The 20,634-nt window shown below is 47.0% G+C and overlaps 1 protein-coding gene across 3 annotated transcripts in view; it reads right to left on the bottom strand.

The window, feature by feature from the left end:
- Positions 1-9,420: 9,420 nt before the first annotated feature.
- PLXNA3 (plexin A3) overlaps positions 9,421-20,634 on the bottom strand; it is a 70,298-nt gene continuing 59,084 nt past the window's right edge. For all 3 annotated transcript variants that reach the window (XM_081177183.1, XM_081177182.1, XM_081177184.1), the window contains exons 28-32: positions 19,681-19,874; positions 15,701-15,870; positions 13,825-14,037; positions 11,889-12,039; positions 9,421-10,401 (exon numbers count right to left, since the gene is read on the bottom strand). In XM_081177183.1, coding sequence (XP_081033309.1) covers positions 10,306-10,401; positions 11,889-12,039; positions 13,825-14,037; positions 15,701-15,870; positions 19,681-19,874 — 824 coding nt within the window. In that variant the 3' untranslated portion in view covers positions 9,421-10,305. The remainder of the gene's footprint in view (positions 10,402-11,888; positions 12,040-13,824; positions 14,038-15,700; positions 15,871-19,680; positions 19,875-20,634) is intronic.

Raw genomic sequence — 20,634 nt, 5'->3', positions numbered from 1 at the left:
TTTGCAAGCCCATGTTCAGCTTTCTCGTACCATTTATTGCGTCCTGGATTCTTGGGGTCTAGCGTGAGCATGTTCATCCCCTTACATCTCTCCACCCTCACATGACCCTGGCAGATGGAAGCAGCAGAAATGGAGGCACACACACAACGAAGCCTCTGGCCACTGCCTGCTCTGCTTGATTATTCATTATTCATCCCCCTCTGTGGGCAAGCAGCTGACACAAGGTTAATGGATGGAGTCAGCGGTGGGATTCCCTCACCTTCCTCTCCCCACAACCTACATAAAACAATTGCCAAAGAGTACGGTTTGTTGGTACTACACAGTGGTGGCACACCTGGGAGATGGGACTCCCAATTATTACCAAATCCTCCCACTGCATTGCAATGCTCCTTAGCCTCATAGCGATGGCAAACCCCTTTAAATATTGAAAATGCATGGTTGGGACTACTGGGTGCAAAGAATGAAGAGAAGGGAACATTTAGCATGTTCTCCAACTGATGTCTACCCTTACCGCCACCCACCCCTGTTATCAGGGACAATCCCCATTTTCCCAAATATTGCTCTGTGGCAAATCACCTGTAACGTAACATTTGGGATGGAAATGTTGGGTTGGCCTAGTTAAATTCCAAGTGGCTAGTTAGGAAGACCCTTCCCAACTGTGGCACATATAAATCATATGGAAAAACTCAGGGATGGAATTGGAAAACACCACTGCTCAGCCGCCTTCCTTCCACCCAGCAGAGAACCAGTGGAGTGGAGTGCCAGATTGGGAGGCCCGGGTTCAAATCCCTACTTAGCCATGAGGCTCACTGGGTTACCCTAGGTCAATACCTCAGCCCAGCCCATCTTGCAGGGTTGTTGTGAAGCTGAAATACAAGGGAAAGAGGGAAAACCACGTATGTCTCTTTGAAGGAAACATACATAAACAGAAAGAAAGTAAATAAATCCTTCTGCCATAAAGATCTAGTTTAGATTTTTACTGTGAACCAACATGGCTGCTTTTGCTTTTTGTGTGCCTTGGGAGAGTACAGATCTAGAAGTAAATGTGAATGTGTTTGGAGTTGCAGCTGCACTGTAAACAAACCCACTGTCATTAAAGCCTACGGGGTGAGCTCCCGTTGTTCAGTCCCTGCTCCTGCCCACTTAGCAGTTCAAAAGCACGTCAAAGTGCAAGTAGATAAATAGGTACCACTCTGGCGGGAAGGTAAACGGCATTTCTGTGCGCTGCTCTGGTTCGCCAGAAGCCGCCTAGTCATGCTGGCCGCATGACCCAGAAGCTGTACGCCGGCTCCCTCGGCCAATAAAGCAAGATGAGCACCACAACCCCAGAGTCGGCCACGACTGGACCTAATGGTCAGGGGTCCCTTTACTTTTAATTGCCTAAAAAAAATCTCAGGGTGTTTATTGGGGTCAGTTTAACATAAAGCAGGCAGGGGAGGCCTCAATAACATGTAAGGATTGTGTATTAGGTGTGTTGGGGCAGGGGATACTAGCAAGCATGGGCAAATCTGTACATTTCAGTTTTGTTCATTTTCTCATTTTTCCACTCAATTTTTCCATTTCCGTGCCAGACTGTGATTATTATTTTTTTAAGTCTGCATGAAAGTTCATCAGCATTTTAGGGCAACTTTATCCAAATGTGCACATTTTTGTATGCTGTTTTGCCTAATATGATGCATCTGCATATCTGAAGAAGTGTGCATGCACACGAAAGCTTATACCAATAACAAACTTAGTTAGTCTCTAAGGTGCTACTGGAAGGAATTTTTTTATTTTGTTGCATCTGCATAAGTTACTTTCACTAAATATATGCATTTTTAATGCAAACTGTACCCTAGTATATGCATTTCCTTAACTTGGCTGGGTAAGTGTATAGGGTGGATGTGAATTGTGAAGGACGGCTGATTTTCAATTTTTTTCTGGTTTCAGAACGTGCAAATATGGGTAAATTTGCCTTTAAATGCAACCTGAATCGCTTTGCTCCTCCATCCCTGGGTATAGACCAGACATTGATCCTTCCTATGGCCCCTCTTTTTGTCTGTGGAAATGTTAAAAGGGCATGGCATTAACAGTTCCTTACATTCACCATGCAACATAGGTTATTTTCTAGTAAGAAAGGTTTATGGCTTGCCCCTTAATCCATAACACAGGCTAGCTGTAGTTACTCGGCAGAGAAGGAAGAATACTTTGCCTATGCGTAGGGGCAGTCTCTCCAAGGCCAGACTGGCTGGGGGAACAAGGGCCCAGGGCTCAGCAGTGACCTCTACCTAAGGTGCAGTTTTGCTCCGCTGCCACGAGGCAGGAGGCTTCACCAACTGCGTAGAAAATAACTTCAAAGGGTCCGGATTTAGACAGCTCCCATGGGATTAAAGGCAGAAACGCTTTTTCCCCATAATAAGGGATCATCTTGAGGGTGGCAGGGGTGGAGCTGCAGAGAGACGGGAGGAGAGGGCCTGTCAAGGATGGGCTGGGAATGAGAAAGAAAGCAGAAGAATTTAAATTTCCCCTGCTCTGAAGATTATGTATCATGGATGATGGGGCAGCCAGGGGGGTGCATGGAGAGAGAGAGACAGGCAGACAAAGAGACCTTAAGCAAGAAAGGAGCTGTGAAGAGGCCAACATACATGTGGGGGGCACGGATAAGATGTGGGGAGAGGCACTGCAATGGGAAGGGCACACTTGCCGCTCGACAGCAGGATTCAGCTGCTGCCTGTCAGAGAAGCGAGTTTAATGGGACCGGGCATTTCATTTCCCTGAGTGGCCCTTTGTGGGCTGCGCTGTCAAGGCTGATGGATCCAGATTGAATTAGCTGGGGATGTAGATGTGGCATTTACAGCTCTCCTCCCCCCCTTTCTTTTTGAAAGCCCCAGGGTAAGAACCATCAGACATTCCCTTCTTCGCTTAGCCTTTTTTTTCCTGGGTGGGGGGTGGGGAGACCCCAATTACTGCCCTCTGCCCATGGCTGAGTGACTACTAGACAATAAGATCAGCGCTGCTGCCAACTAGGAGCATCTTACATCCCTGCTAAGCCATCAGTTGTGCTGCAGTCAGGATGCAGCCCCAACCATCCACTAGCCCTATTTTGGCCTGCCATTGGCAAAAAGCGCAGGAGCAGTAGAATGCCAGAGAGAACTAGATTCAGCAGAAGAGGCAATAGCTTCTCAGTCTGTGTGAAGACTTCAACTTTGCTATATTATCATTTATTATTCATTGCATTTATACCCTGGCCTTCCCTCAAAGGAGCTCATCCTTCCCCCATCACCATTTTATCCTCACAACAACCCTGAGAGGGAGGTTAGGCTGAGACCCTGTGACTGGCCCAAGGTCTCCCAGTGAACATCTCCCAGGTTCCAGCCCAATACTCTAACCACTACACCTCTGCTATGTGCTGATGCTGTTCCCTTTTAAGGTCTGCTCCTTAAACTCCTATTACAGCTGTTCCCAAACTTTCTCTTCCCCCCACTACAGAGCTCTTGAAAATTGCTGAGGGTCTTGGCGGACCTACATTATGTAGCAATTGTAATGCACCATGCATGATGCTATTTGATTCTTAATCATACTTTTATCACTTCTTTTATTTCTTGTATATCATATTACAATTTGAATTTCAGAGAATGCAAACTGTAATACAGTAAAATACAATCCGAGAAATAAAAAGATGCAATAAAAATACAATTAAAATCAAAATGAATATTTAATGTGATGGATGTGTCATTTCTCATCTCCAAGCACAAATGCAGAGACGCCACAGACCACCTGCATGAACCTCTGCTCTATTGCACCCGGCTAAAATCAAGCTTCCTTACCTTGGTACCTATTACAGGTGACAGGGCAATCCTTTACGTGTCATATATGCCAGTTTCTATAACCTCCACCAGTTAACAGTTAAAATAAACAAAATACACGGATTATTGCTCTTGTGAAAGGTGACTGTGCCGACTTTGCATACATTTAAGCTCTACTTGAATTGAGATAGACTACTTCTAATTCTAGCTTCCGCTTTCCCTCCTCCACCCCATTGCACCCAGGTGTATCTATACGCCTCTCAACTGCATTCAATGAAGTCCATGAAAGCTTATGCAGTAAACCAGCGCATTAATTTTTAGGTTGCACTAGTGCACTTCTGTTCTTCCACCAAGGATCCTTACTAGGTGAGGTGCCCCATCCGCCTTAAAAGACGCTGCTGAGGGTGGCTCTCCAACTCCTATGGGTAAAGGCAAGTGCCATATTGTATTGCCTTGAATAAAAAGAACGAAATAATTAGAATTTATATCCCTCAGCAAGTTAACAGTTGACAATAAACCTTGGCAGCTGCACAATCTGAAGTGGCAAACTCGGGCACACACTGATCATGTTTGAAGAAGAAGAAGAAGAAGAAGAGTTTGGATTTGATATCCCGCCTTTCACTCCCTTTAAGGAGTCTCAAAGCGGCTAACATTCTCCTTTCCCTTCCTCCCCCACAACAAACACTCTGTGAGGTGAGTGGGGTTGAGAGACTTCACCTGTGAGGTGAGTGGGGCTGAGAGACTTCAGAGAAGTGTGACTAGCCCAAGGTCACCTAGTAGCTGCATGTGGAGGAGCAGAGACGTGAACCCGGTTCCCCAGATTACGAGACTACCGCTCTTAACCACTACACCACACTGGCTCATAATTTGTTCATAATTATTATTCATAATTATTAAGGCAGGGGGGAAATTCAGTGTAGCCGTATGGCCATCGTTCTGTCCACACAAGCGTCTCCTATCCCGCCCCCCCATGCACTGTTCTGGGGTTTTCCTGAACCAATTTTTTATGGGGGGGGCATTCACAAGAGAGGAGGGAAGCCCATTGTTCTAGCAGGTCCTTGCACTAGCTCCCACTAGTTAGTAGGACTTGTTAGCCCCAAGATTCCCAGCTGACTAGAGTTTATCAGGAACGAACATGGTGCTGGTCAACACTGCCCAGTTAATCCCAAATTGTTCATCCCTTGGCAGGGGCAGGAGAAACAGACCAGTATGCTACTGTTAAGCTTGGCTTCCTGTTGCATCTGAAGATGGTATCACAGTTTGTGGCTCCCTATCAAGTCATGATCACTAGCCACAGCCTCAAAACCAGTTTGTTGTTAGATTACAGATCCCGTCATGTTAGGAAATGACAAACGATGACCCCAAGTTTGGAGATAACAGGAAGTGATGCTTAATTGCGCTTCCCTGGTCTGATTCTCCCAATCATGCTGGGGTTTGAGGGGAGTGAAGAGGGAGCGATCAGGCAGTGTGCATGGCAAAGTTAAACTAGTAATCTTTTGCCATTGAGCTATGGGAACTCTATGACTGCCCGTGCATGTTCCTACACACATGCCTTTATGCACTAGAGCTGAATCAGAGTGTCTCAGAGGAAGGGGCTGAGATCTGGAGAATGGGAAATTTCACGAAAATGTCTGTAAACTAAAGTTGGCAAAGAGAAGACAGGGAGCAGTGGTTTACAAAGAAAAAGTACTTTCAAAAATGGAACAATCCCTAGTAAATTGGTACCAATGGACTCCAGACTGTCACTATTTTGTGGGCGGGATTCCCATCCTGTATTGGAAGTGTAGCTGTGTATAATTAAAGTGAATTAAAGTACTCTATTGCAAATGGATCCGCTTTTTAAAAAGACAACTTTTTGCAGTTAGGGAAGTTACAGGGAAGTTCACTAAAAAGTGTGGGATAATGATGGACTGACAGGAAGACAACTCCCGTCACCACAATTAAAATCAGGGCAAATGCTCAATATATAAAATCATAATAACATGAAACATTAAAAAACCTCCCTATACAGGGCTGCCTTCAGATGTCTTCTAAAGGCTGTATAGTTATTTAGCTCCTTGGCTCGGGGGGTCACATAAATTCATACTCTCCAACATTTCTCTGATGAAAACAGGGACGTTCTAAGGAAAAGCGGGACATTCCAGGATCAAATCAGAAACCAGGACGGCTTCTGTAAATCCAGGACTGTCCCTGGAAAATAGGGACACTTGTAGCAAGCATTTAAGAAAGTGCTTTCTCTGTACAGTGGTACCTCTGGTTGCGAACGGGATCCGTTCCGGAGGCCCGTTCACAACCTGAAAAGAATGCAACCTGCATCTGCGCATGCCATGATTCGCCACTTCTGCGCATGCGCGTGACGTCATTTTGCGCATCTGCGCGTGCACGAGCGGTGAAACCCAGAAGTAACCCTTTCCGGTACTTACGGGTCGCCATGGGACACAACCTGAAAACGTGCACCCTGAAGCAAATGAAACATGAGCTATGACTGTACAGTGGTACCTCGGGTTACAGACGCTTCAGGTTACAGACTCCGCTAACCCAGCATTAGTACCTTGGGTTAAGAACTTTGCTTCAGGATGAGAACAGAAATCGTGTGGCGGCGGCAGCAGCAGGAGGCCCCATTAGCTAAAGTGGTACCTCAGGTTAAGAACAGTTTCAGGTTAAGAACACACCTCCGGAACGAATTAAGTTCTTAACCTGAGGTGCCACTGTATTAGCCTTCCCTAACCTGAGGCCCTCGTGATGTTTTGTACCACAACTCCCATCAGCCCCAGGGGTGGATCTGGCTGCCCTACATCACAGTCATGCAGACATTTTTTGACCTACATCCCTTCTCCTCCCCCCTTCCCTAGTTTATTCTGGCAGTTAAAAAACTCCTCAACTCGATAAGTCATACTGATGCTTAGGAGGCACAAAACAAAGCCCCCTCCTCCCCACAGCTACTCAGCACCCGGCGCTCCTGCTAATGAAGGCCCCTGATGCAGCCATGACTTATTCATAAAGCTGCCACCAAAACTTTCCTTTTATCTTATTGCTGCCTCCCCTCCCAGGCGCTGCTGGTTTGCCTCACTCCCACATCAAAACACACACACAGGCACACAAGACACACACGGTCCTCTCCCCACCACCAGACAGCCACAAATGCCAGGGGAGCCTCAATGCATTCTTCGCTCCAGCCCCTGGGTCCTTTCCTAAACACCAGAGTCTGAAGGGTGGGGGAAATCTCAAGGCCACAAGAAGAACTCCCTCTCTCCCTAAGAGGAAGGAGGATGCTGACTGCTCACAACTCCAGGGGACCAAACCTACTTCGAAATGAACACCTTAAAAAAATGTGCAATCCAGCTTAATGCAAGTCAGTTGCTCCTCTTCTGTGCAGTTTAACCCACATCTAGGCACACAGGGCTTATCAACTCTTCCTGCTTTCCCCAGCGCATAGTCAGGTTTCCTCCAGATTACTATTTGTTTCAGACTACATGCTAAAGAGGAGGTTTTCCCTTGGAAAGGAACAGATCAAGGGGAAAGCCACTTGGATACCCATGTTTTCTAGGCATGGCACAGGAGGAAGCGTGGATGAGGCCAAAGTCAAAACGCTCAGAGAAGAGTGGAAGACCTGCTTCACCCTTTCCCAGCCACAATTTTCTATGTATAAAAGTTGGAATAAAGTGGAGATTTTAATCTGCATAATTGCAAATATGGAAGCAGAGGGGGTGGGTGTTGCAGAATAAGCTTCTTGTGCAAGTGAAATTGCTAGCTGACAGGCAGGGAGGGCAGGATAGACACATAATTTGCTTTTGTCTTTTTTTCCTTATTAGAAAAAATAAGCAGCAATAATTTTTCTCTCCCCCTTCAGCCATTTCTTGGGGCAGAGTGTGGCTGGGTTTTGCCCCAGAATCCAGAATATTTCCAGGGAGCTGTATGAAAAAAATGGAACATCTGCTTGTCTGGTCATTAGTGTGTGGGATGTGTGGGAAGGCAACCCCCTTTGTCCAGCACTTCATTTACAAAAACAAGCCCATAGCTTTGTTCTGCATTTTTCTCACAGAAGCTACAACTTTACAGCTGCCCCAGATCTTTGGATCTTCAGCGCTGGGATGCACAGTGAAATCCCCAACCTTGGGTGAAGAAGAAATAAAGTGTGGGCTGTTGTACTTATGTCGTGCTCCAGCTAAGACTAACTATAGTGAGTAGCAGCTGCTTTTGCCAAACCTTGCTCTGTTGCCACTGCATTCTCTCCTCTCTAGCTATCAGGTTGATATAAGAATGCTCTTTGGCTTGGGCACCCAATCCTCCTCCTAGATGAATTGAAGGAGACCCCCCGGCCATAGTACAAGGAGCAGGTGCACGCAGGATGAGCAGCATTTGGTCAAATGGCATAGAGGCATGTCCAACACGTTGGCTCAATGAGGTGTTTATGCCCAGACAATTGAAAACAAAGGGTTATTAGTTTACAACAAACTAGTCCAGAAGTGGCCCCAGTACAACTAAAGCGTTTCCACAATGTTTAATTCGGTGGAAACTGAATGGGCATGGGAAGAGTTCTGAGCATATGCTCAGAGTGGAAAGGGACTACAAGGCAGGAACACCAATGTGTGCAACCAAGACTGCAATATACTGATGCGAGAAAGTCCTGGGCTGCTTCCATACTTGATATTTTCAGGACTGCTGGTGAATCAGCAGTTTTAGAAGACTCCAGGCCACCAGATTCGAAAAGAGAAGCGGCAGCCTAGCATTTTTACAACTGGAGACCTAATCTTATGGGGCTGACCTTTAATGGAAGCAGGGAATGGAATAGAAGTTGCACCAAGTTCCATAGAACAGGGGAGAGGAACAAGTGAGATTAGCCTAGCTATGCCAAGGACTGCTGTCTGCTTGTGTGGTGCATGCTGAACTTTGACTAAGGTAGGGCACTAGTTGCTGCTTACGGTCAGCTGGGATTGGGGGAGAACAGGGACAGGGGGCTGGACTAGATGACCCTTGGTATCCCTTCCAACTCTACAATTCTATGGAGGAGTAAAAGAGTTTTTAAATTTTTGGTTGACTGTGAAAAAAAATGGCCTTCCGCTATCTATGATTCTAGGTTTGTCTTAATTTGTCAAGGAGCAAGGCACTTTTCTTACAGCAAACGTATGTGTGAATATCACATTTGCCTTCCCAAGAACCGGGTACACATGCCCAAGAATCCCAATTGTACAACAAAATCACGCACACAGGTATTTAAGGATGTGCACATACGTTTGTGGCATGTACTGCAGTGTTTTTCAACAGCAAACAAGACTGCTGGGTAAAAGGTGCTGCTCCTGAAAGAAACTAAAAAATATGATGTGGGCTGATATATCTGCTGGAATACCAACAACCTGACTGTTAAAATACAACAGCAACACACACACACACAATTTATTCCATGTGAAAAAAGAGCCAGCATTAGCCTGAGCTTGGGGTGCAATTCAAAAGAGAAACAAATATTGATCAGAGGGATTGGTTCTGTAGACAGATGGACAGAGGACTGCCATATGGGTGCTGCAAAGACCAGACTATCCTCGTATCAAAGTGAAATGCAAGTGTTTGCCCACTTACCCAGGATTCTTCTCTTGGGACACCCCCCACCTTGCCAATCCCCACATGACAACAAGAGGAACATTTTTCCACGCTTTTATTTAGCAAAAGAAAAATTAATTATAAAATGAACCAATAAAAAGCCCATGCAGCTGCAGGGACATTTCCCCCACCCCAGCTCCTTAACCCCAGTGGGGGATTTAAAAGTGTAGTTTTCTTTTATTTTTGGGGAGGAGTGGGGGACCGATTCCCTCCAGGCTGCAGTGCAAATATTTACACAGACTCGAAGGATGCGGATGGGGCAGGGAGGAATGGAGGACTTTTTACACTGAAATCTCTACACCCAGGGAATGGAATCATTTACAGCCAATAATCTTAACGAGATGCAATAATAAATTAATGAGTAAGGCACTGCACCCGGAGAGGGCACAACAGGTGGGGTGGGGGTGAGAGGGTGGGGGGTTTGTCAGGTAAGGATTAAAAATATCTGATTGCCATGGTTACCAAAAAAAAACCAGAACAAGGGCAAATTCCATCAGCTACCAACAAGGAGTGGGGGGCTAGGGAATGGTCTGGATGATTAAGGGGAGGGTCCACAAACATTTGGGGTGAGGGGTCTCCATTTAGCTGCCAGCTTGAGGGGGGCATTATCTGGCTGCACCCCAACCTTATTGTTCACTCTGAGTTGCTCCTCCCAATTCAGATGCTGAGGAAAGGGTGCTGGTTATTGCTTCCGGGCTGAAGGTAGGGAGGGGGTGGGCACCACAGCCTCTTTCTGAAACCCCAGGATTTCAGCCTTACAGGGCAAGAGGTCACACGTCTCTTGTTGACAGGGAGGTTAAAAATGTCAAGTCTGTCACCCTTGGGGGGCCACAAGTCAAGGCTGGAGGTAGAGTCCTTTTTTCTGATACGTCTATCCTGGATGCGTGCCCCCCCCGCCCACTCTCCCTCCCCCCCCCAATCACTCTCAGCTATTTCCAGAAACGAGAGTGATGACTTGTTCAAGCTTCAGCCTCAATTTGTGTTTTCGGCAGGCGGCATCACGTTCCAGCGCTGTCAGGATCTGATGGGTGGACAGGCCATGGGTTGGGAAAACACGAGGGTCCGGAATAAAGGGAAGGAAAGAGAAAGGTGAAAAAAAAAGGTCAGGAGGGACTAAGCCCCAAACTTCCAGGAGCAAAACGGGAATAAGAGATGGGCCCTAGGATGGAGAAGTACCTGGTAAAACTGGGAAAGGGGCAGGAGACAAAGAGAAAGGCTTATGGGGTCTGTCCTGTCACCTGGAGTCAGGCAATAGTTTTAAATCGGAGCTTGCTGACGGCGTTCCCATGGGAAGGGCTACGGCTAGAGCATTTGGCTTGCATGCAGAAGGTCTGAGATTCAGTCCTTGGCATCTCTAGGTAGGGCTGGTAAATATCCACCAAAACATTGCAATGCACCAGAGTTTTTGCTCTTCCTGCTCAGTTCCTGTGAACATTTGCTCAGTCTCTCACCTTGGAATGTGTCCCCTTTAACATGGACACATTTTGTGGGATGCCAGGATTGAACACCCACCCATCCACTCCAAACAGAGGAGAGGGGTGAAGAGCTTGTCTCTATGAGTGAGTGCAGTGGTGACCAACTTTTCCCCACTGATGGGAAGGCATGCCCATGCGATTTTGTGGTTGTTTCTTTTTCCTATGCAGCTGCCATGTTTTGTTGTGTCACCCCCAACAGCAGCTCAGAATTCCATATGTGCTCAGTGGCTCAAAAAGGTTGGCGACCCATGTTTTAAAGAGTGTCATAATGCACTTTCAGAGAGACACGGTTCTTTTGCCCTGCCCACTGCCACTTCTGGTTTCGGAAATAAAAAGCAGGAAGAGCGGACAACACTTTCTTATTGAAGGTGAGAGTGCAAGGAGTGCGCATACAGACACACAAGCAGCAGTTCCTCTCAAAATGCCTTCAGTTCTTGGTGGCGGCAGCAGGGGATCCCTGTTTTCTCCAGCATGCTAGGTAAGGAACAGATTTATGGCGTGAAAGCTCCAAATGGGGGAAATGTGTAGGTGAGAGGGATAAACATGGAGCAGAGGTCTCCATTTGTCATTCTACCTTCTCTGGAGTCCTAAGCCAGGTGTGGGAAACCCGTGGACTTTCCAGATGTTGTTGGATTCCAACTCGTCTTCTGGAACCACTGGCCATGCTGACTGGGTCTGATGGGAGCTGGAGTCCACCTACATCTGGAGGGTTTCCAGATTCCCTATCCCTCTCATACCCTACCCCCGGCTATTGAGATGTAGGGTGTTCTTAGGAGAGTGTCAAGGGCTAAACAGAAGGGTACAGGATAACCAATGAGGCAGTAGACGGTGGTGCCTTAACTTATTATGGTACCTTAAATTCCTCCCCATGAGCAATTTAATTACAGAGGATCTGCAGTAGGGTCCAAATTAGGCTCTATCCTCATCAGATTTATAGCATAGCTGAATAACAGGTTGAAAACAATGTGAGAAAATTGTGGTGAGAGAGGGGGAAAAAACAAATAGGAAGGAAAGAGTTGGGCTGGAGCCTCACCTCATCACGGTACCTCCCCACATAGCTGTAGAGCTCCCCCAGTGCACCCAGTGTGTTAAATTCGCCTGCGTGCTGCCGTGATTGCTCCACTAGATAGGCATCCATGTCTTGGTCACTGATGGAAGCCATCTTGGTGATATCCCGATAGTACCTGGTAAACATATGCATAGCTTTTGGATTCCTTGGAGAGAAGATTGATCAACACTCCCACGTCAGCAGAGGGTTTCCACACAAACCAAAGTGAATAAATGTGCATGTTTATTGCATTGCAGTCCCTTCTATTAATGGAAGCTATAAATGAAGGCTCCAGATTTTGCCACGTTGAATACAGAGCCATATGGCTCCTCCAGATGACCTAATTAATTAATTAGTTTTATATCCCACTTTTACTTCTATAGGAGCCAAGGGGGATATTTACTGAGCATTCATCCTGATTTGCTTGCACAAAGCTTACATGGTGATTAGGCTACATCTAGTGATTATTGAGAATTGGTTCTTTCTTGAATATTTGCGTTTCCCTGGCACTTTCCAAATGGCAAAAATGTTTGGGGTTTTTGTTAGAATTGTATTTGTTGCACCAGGATGATAGAGCCCTTTGATCCACTTTAACTGTGCAAACCTAAAAGCTTTCGTACGTATTTGAACCTCTTAGCCCAAATACTGACAGCGTGGAGGCATTGACAACTACGGTACATAACCCCCGTTTTTTCATGGCTTATATGGTGCAACAGATAACCTTCAAAGCGTGAGCTGTGTTCACCTCAACACTGAAGGAACCCACGTGTGGAGGTCAAACTCTGGCTTGGGAGAAGCTGTAGCTCTGCAGCAAAGCATATGTGCTTTTCACACAGAAGGGCACAGGAGGCACCTCTAGCTAAAAGGATTTGCTAGCAGGTGATTAGAAACACATCCTGGTGAAATGATTAACAGGTGGGTATGATTTGGGGGAAATGTGCTTGCGGGCCAAGACTATCCCTCAGTCTAGAGCAGGGGTCAGCAACCTTTTTTAGCTGTTGGCCGGTCCACCGTCCCTCAGACCATGTGGCTGGCCAGACTATATTTTTTTTTTGGGGGGGGAAATATGAATGAATTCCTATGCCCCACAAATAACCCAGAGATGCATTTTAAATAAAAGCACACATTCTACTCATGTAAAAACACGCTGATTCCCGGACCGTCCATGGGCCGAATTCAGAAGGCAATTGGGCCGCATCCGGCCTCCGGGCCTTAGGTTGCCTACCCCTGGTCTAGAGGTTGCCTGCACCTGCCTTAGATGAACAGGTCCTTGCTTCCTCCAGGAGACCCTCCTTTGCCTAGTCAAGATGAATCAGCTGGTGTTTTAAGGAGACACACAATAGATTAGGGAGGTCAGTTTAGAGACAGAAGCGGCAGACTCACCACGCTAGCTTCATTGCAGACCACTGTTGTTTACCGAGGGAGGCAGCGTGGAAATCAGTCTGGTGCAAACACACTGGCAGGAGGGCTGAATTGATTCTGCCAGTGCTTTTGTGCCACACTGCCCTCCCCCACCCCCACCTCTCTCCCTCACTGGTAAGCAACAGCAACCTACCTTCAGGAAGCCAGCACAGCAGCTCTGCCCTATCCAGCGTGCCGCTTCTGTGTGTGGAACAGCAGCGGTGGTGACTCCTCCTTTCCAAAGATGCTAAGAGAGGCCAAAGTAACAGTCTCCCCACCCTCAAAGACACCTGCCCTTCTTGACTGTCCTGAACTCGTGGAAAGCCACAGCATTCCTTTTCCAACCTGTTTGAGGATGGCCCTCCTCCAAACACCCCCAGTTTCAGGCAGGATCTTGTTATCCATGTACAGTAAAGAGCTGCCAACATTATAATGCCATGGGATGATGTATTAAGGTCAATCCCACCTCTGCCAGCTGTAGAGGCAACACAACTTGACATGACCCCTCTCTGTCACTCACCTTTCCACCCAGCCTTTGTAGACAGGGATGTCCTTGGCATAGAGCAGCTTTGTTGAAGGGGAATCCTTGCCCAGGCGGTGCTCAGAGGTGGAGCACGAGTCCATGAAGGTCTGGGCCACCACAGAGAGGCAAGCATCTGTAATGCTGCTTTTGTGGATATCAAAAACAAATTGTGGGTTCTTGATGACGTTCACCCAAAACCTCAAGGGCAGGCTGAAGTGGAAGAAAGGAAGAAAGATGAAGCTTCAAAAGACACACATGAGAGGCAAAGGGTTAGATAGGGATAGGGCAGTGGTGGTGAGGAAATTACAGAGCTTGAAGCTCAATACTCATGTTTTGTTGAGGGTTTTTCATTTGTTTGTTTTGATACGCTGGGGAAAACACAGAGATCAAAGCCAATGGGTTGTATCCTGAGTAGTGCTACGTGAAAGCTCATGTCAGTGCAAGGATTTCTGCTAGCACAACAGAACATTCACCACTAGATCCAAATTGGTCTAGTGGTTTTCTCAAACCTCTGGAGCAGCTTTGGGAGAGTGTAGGGTGCAGGGGTGCTCCTCTGTTATTCTTGTGCAAATGGAGCGAGTGAACTGGATACTGCCCCTTTAAAGGACTCCTACAGCCCATTTCCTGTAGACAGCACTTCCTTGTTTGTCAGACTGTGCTCCACAAAGGTAACCTCCCATAGGAAGGTAACATCCCATAGCTGAGAGTCATCATGGCCTCCCTCCATCCCGGTCAAGGGTGCTCCCCAGCCAAAGGAATGCACATGCCAGAGAGTTAACTCTTTGTTGTCAAAGGTAACAGAGTCATTTCTACAGCTCTGTAGAATAAATACGCACACCAATTTAGCATCTAGGCAGCAATGGGGGACCATTCCCCCTCCACCCATTTATGTACCTTCCCCTGACAGGCTGCGCAAACCTAGCTGGAGACGACGTCTGCATGGAAACTTCCTCGGCTGCTTAAATTATCTTCTGGTTCTAGGAGATGGTGGTGCAAGAGAGGGTGGGGAAGCACCCAGCCCTTCACTTGCCTGGCCTGCCTCTTCCTCCGGCTCTGAAGCTTCCCCTACCTCTGATTCTTGCCTCCTGGCTGGTACAGGTCTCCACAAACCACTGAGCCCCACTCCAGCCCCCGTTCCCTTGGTGCACACTCATCAGTGTCCTGCCAGTCCCTGACAATCCCTGAAGTAGAGGAATGGAGGATTAGCAAAGTCCTTAGGGTCATGGGAGGTGGGGGAGAGTTGTCTGGCATCAAACACTTAGGGGTCATGAGCACTGGATTCCTTGGGGCGAAAATTTCTTCCTAAAGAAGATTTGTTCAATCAAGGTAAGGGTAGGACAGAGCCTGGAAAAATGAGTGGCCGAAGGCTGGCTGAGAGCAATACACAAAGCCAATCTGGTAGTAGCTGTGCAAAGATTCCTTAGGGCTAAAAAATCTTTCCCCATCTGCTTAAATATGATATGCCAGCTGTCAGTTACCCACAGCCAGGATAGGCACATTGGCCGCCGGATCCCTACCATTACCGACAAGTGGGAAACACTGGTCAGTGAGGGCTCCAACTGGAGAATAGCCTCTGCCAAAGGTGTCATGGACTTTGAAGAAGCATGAACTCAGAAAGAAAAAGAAAAAGGAGCTAAGAGGAAGGCACATTCGGCAAATCCTCAACATGATCAACGCCCACTCAGAAACCTATGTCCCCACTGTGGAAGGACGTGCAGATCCAGAATGGGCCTCCACAGTCACTGACGGACTCACTGTTAAGACCATATTCATGGAAGACAATCTTACTTGGCTACAAGTGATCACCAAAGAAGAAGAATTATTACTTTAGGGTACTGGCTCGTGGCCAAAGGGCCAAAGCCAAAGGTCTCACCAGTTGCTTTTCCAGGTATGTCGCACGTCAGGGTCCCCAATCTGCCTTCGCTCTGCCTGCTCGTCCAGGAAGTCAAACATGTATTTGATGGGCAGGGGGAGTGCACTGGCCCGGTGTGCTGTGCTGAACACAGTCTCAAACAGGTCATCTACAAACTTCTGCAATGTGCCCTGAAGAAGCAGAAGAGAAAAAAATTATGGAAAACATATTTTGGGATGGATGGATGGATGGATGGATGGATGGATGGATGGAGAGAACAACTGTCAACATTTGGAGATCATGGGGAGCACTCCCACGGAAAATAGCACCACTCTTCCATCCATCTTGCATCTGTATACATAATCTTCACAAACACATCCAATCCCTTTTGTGTACCTAACTATTCTGCTCCAGACACTGTCCCTGATTTTCTTGAACTCTCCTATTGCAGTAGCCTTTCATAGTATTCTTGATTTAGGACACAGTCTCAAATAAGGGCACATCTACACTTCATTGTAGGCCAGTTTTACACGACTTTAAATGGTTGCCACTTCTCCTGAGGGGACCATTCAATTGGCAGCTTGACACCAATCTCATGTGCAGAATGGATAAGCCTTGAGAGATACAGGCGATGACCATTTCGTGCCAGGGTTCTGTTCCCAGCTCCCATGTGCCGAGCCCCATCCGCCCTGCCCCATTCTGTCCCCCCCACTCCACCCCCGTTCTTCCATCTTCCGGGTCCAAAAGCACCCACACCTCATCAATTGTGCGCCATGTAGATGCAGTGCTGGATTTGCGTATAAGCTAAACAAGCTGTAGCTTAAGGCCCCACTCTCTTGGGGCCCCCAAAAAAATCTAGATGAAAAAAACACCTGGATGTACATTTCAAAAATATAAGATAAAAAACAAATAAAATAAAACCTACATACAGCAACAGTGGCAAATGGCTTTAGATACCTATTAGGTCCATAAATTACCAGATAGCCTATATTCAACACACAAAAAACGACAATTTGTTGTTGACAAAGGACAGCTGGACATATAAAGGGCCCCATTGCCTTCAGTAGCTTAGGGCCTCATCAGACCTAAATCTGGCCCTGTGTAGATATGCCTAAAATGGTAGCTGCCTGTGCAAGGAACTATTATTATAATGTGAGCGGATGATGTATTGCTGAGAGGCAGTCACTGCTAGGGGGGAATTATTATTTGCCTCTTTCTGTTCTTCATTCTGAGTAATATTTTTTGTTGTAATCTGTAACAAAATCTGAATGAAAATATTGTTTAAAATAAAAATTATGCAAGCAGACATGCAGAGCTGAAGGGAGGCACACTCCAAACCAGGGGAACAAGGGTCACCTGGAGGTTGCACCTTCTGGCTCCCAGGAAAAACATCATGACGAAGGAGAGACAACTTCGCCCCATCCATTGGCCAGTGAAGAAGCAGCTGCTCCAGTGCTTTTCTCTTCCCTCCTCATTCCTTTTCCTTTTGTATCTATTCAACTGTGAGCCTGCAGCCAGCGACTCTCTTATCTTTTAACATAGGTACAACTTATGGAAATCTTAGGTACTGTGTTTGTTTTTTTATAAATAAGAGGGTACTGATCGCCAGTTTAAAAAGGAAACTGTACACAATGGTAATATTACCACCACTTAGAAATTTTGATAATTAAGTGGTCTATAAATCGTGTTCATTAAATTACAACTGGCATTTGTATTTGTACTTTATCTCAATAATCCCTGTAATAACTCCAAAGTTGCAATAACATATCCCCATTTTGCAGATGTGAGAACAGTGACTTACCTTACACCATTAAATAAATTCATGGTGGAGACAAGATTTGAACCGAGGATCTCCTGGTTTAGTGTTTCTTATTATCATAAAAAGATCAACACCCCACTCCCTTTCAAAGGAAACCAGAGCAATGAAATGAAATTACAATAATAAAACCGTGTCAGCACACTCTTAGCCACTACACCAGAGCAGCACCAGAAAATGCTACTAAACGTATTACAGTCAAATACTGGATTAAAGTAACATGATTAGAATAGAATGAGCAGAATGGTAGAATACAAACAAAAATCACATGCGTACGCACATCACATTACACAAACAATCTCGCACAATTCAGACCCCAAATGAAGCATTTTCTGCATTCCTTCCTCACTGTCAGGTAATGTTTTGGTGACAGTGGCATCACATGCCATGTCCATAAAGTATCTGCGCTGTGCTTAGATGTCAGTTGGCAGACACTGGAAGCTGCAGCAAGTTTGCCACAAGGCCCAGGCCAGAGGCACCAATGATCACACCCCTACAATCCAGACAGGCTGTGGTTCAAAGCATGCCCTGCCCCAGGAGACGAGTTCAGACCACCTCTGTGAAGGGTTGACCACTGTCGGAACACAGGAAGCTGCCTTGTACAGAGTCAGACTACGGATCCATCTAGCTCAGTATTGTTTACACTAACTGGCAGCAGCTCTCCAGGGTTTCAGGCAGGGGTCTCCCAGTCCTACGTGGAGATGCCAGTGGGGACTGGACCTGGGAGCTTTTGTATGCAAAGCAGAGGCGATGCCACTAAGCTACAGTCCTTTCCAAACTAAACAAGGACAGAAATATGAAGAGGACTGTGGGGAAATGTCTCTCCCAAGACAGTGTGGGATCTACAGAATTTGCCCTAGGAGGCAAAAGTTTGCACTGCCGCCTTCTGCTCCCTTCCGCAGGCTGCTGTAGAAAGGTCTGCCCTCCTTGTCTGCCCCAGGAAGAGGAAAGCAAGGAGCAACCCGGGAGGGACAAAGGGAGAAACTCTCTCCTTGTGTCATCCCACTGCTGCTGGGCCCCTCGCCTGTCTCTTCCTGGGGCGAACAAGGAGGCGGCCCTTTTACAGCCAGCCTCCTCCTCCAAGAAGTGGTGGGTAGTAGTAGTAGTAGTAGTAATAATAATAATAATAATAATTTATTTATACCCCGCCCATCTGGCTGGGCTTCCCCAGCCACTCTGGGTGGCTTCCAAAAAAATATTAAAATACAATAATACATCAAACATTAAAAGCTTCCCTAAACAGGGCTGCCTTCAGAAAGTCTGGTAGTTGTTTTTCTCTTTGACATCTGGTGGGAGGGAATTCCACAGGGAGGGCGCCACTACCGAGAAGGCCCTCTGCCTGCTTCCCTGTAACTTGGCTTCTCGCAGTGAGGGAACTGCCAGAAGGCCCTCAGCACTGGATCTCAGTGTCCGGGTAGAATGATGGGGGTGGAGACGCTCCTTCAGATATACTGGACTGAGGCCGTTTAGGGCTTTAAAGGTCAGCACCAACACTTTGAATTGTGCTCGGAAATGTACTGGGAGCCTATGTAGATCTTTCAAGACCGGTGTTATGTGGTCTCGGCGGCCGCTCCCATAGCCATAGCACAGCTGCCCCTCAAGAACACATTCAGTGGCTCCTTGCATTCCTGGCTATGCTTTACTTATTGGAAGAGGTGGTTGGTTGGAATGCAAGGACTTGCCAAGCAAGTGCCCGGATGGCTGTTTTGGATGCTGTTTTGTGGGCCCTCTGTACCTGCTGCCTGGAGCACGTGCCCCCTCTCGCCTCACTCTTAACCTGGGCCCGCTCCAATAGGGCTTTGTTGAAGACTAGAACTACAGAGATCTGTAGATTATATAATGAAAGGTTGGAAGAAGAACCTCAACGCGTTTCATCTACCGAAGAGAAAATACCAACAAGGCAGAGGAAAATAGTGATAATTCTTCAATTGTTAAAAAGGATATCAGGGAGAACTGCAATGAGGGCAGGCAGCAATGAGGTTCTTTTAAAACAAAAACTTTTTTGTTTCTGGAAGTCACTTTAAGGTTAAGCACGAAAAAATATCCTTTCCCTGGCAGTTTTCAAGGAAAAATGTCTGCCATGGATTGATTGGTGCAGAATCTTCTGCCTGCCTGGTTTGAAGCAAGGAGCTTTTAAAACTAGCCAATCCCCCATTTCAGTGACCCAGTTCCTTTCCTGACATACCTTGGTGGCAAGGAGCCTCGTGAGGTAGATCTCGGACACCATCTTGCTCCCTCGTTCCCCTTCCTTAGGGTCTCCAAGATGCTCGTGGTTCTTGACTAAATGCCAGAGACGGGTACCCGAATCTTGATCCGGAGTGAGGATGGGGGCTCGTGAGCGCAAGCTCTCTGGACTGCTAGAGGTGCGGAGCAAACTCTCTGTGGAAGATTTGGGGGGGGGGGGGGCGAGCAAGAACCTCTTATGAGCTTTGCCCATGTCAGCCCTCAAGACCAACCCGCAAGAGCCTGGGTTCCATGCACCTCCTTTCAATCTTTGCTCTACACCAGAAGCTCACCTGAAGGACAGGTTTGCATTTATTCAGCCTTGAAGAGTGCCTGCACCCAAGCAGGCACTGGTAATACCAAAACCACCAGCCGCCATAGGCCAAGTGAACCACTCCCCGTTCCCCTCCAACCACAAAGCCACAGAGTGGGAGTGGCAGTAAAATTACATGCATTCCAGGCTTGGAATAGCAAACATAATTACAGCCAGGCCAGGGTGGTGCTGGAAGAAAGCTTAGGGATAAGAAGTTTGGACGTGGCAATAGCCCTCCTTGAAAGGCCACCTGGCTTAGGTGATAATAGGGCAAGCCACAAAAGGCCAGAGGCTTGCTGTGTCACACAGTAAGAAAGGACACTTCACTGGTGAAGGACAAATCTTCTTATGCTCCAGTTCACGCTGTATACAGCAGGGAACCAGGTCACATAGATGGACAACAGAAAAATGCTGCCCGCACAAGGTTGCATTCTCGGCTCAGGAGGACTCAGGTGAAACACTGACAGATGGCATTGCAGACGAGCCAACAGGTCAGGAAAGAGCTGTGACCAGCTCTATGGACTCTGAGAACAAGGCCAAGGACACAGCACCCCTGTGTGCATTAATTCCAGCTATGTGGACCTGTGCATGTGCTGTGATTCA

Source organism: Podarcis bocagei (assembly GCF_964188305.1).
Source record: "Podarcis bocagei genome assembly, chromosome: 17".
NCBI lineage: Eukaryota > Metazoa > Chordata > Lepidosauria > Squamata > Lacertidae > Podarcis > Podarcis bocagei.
This window is presented reverse-complemented; position numbering and strand designations above follow the sequence as displayed.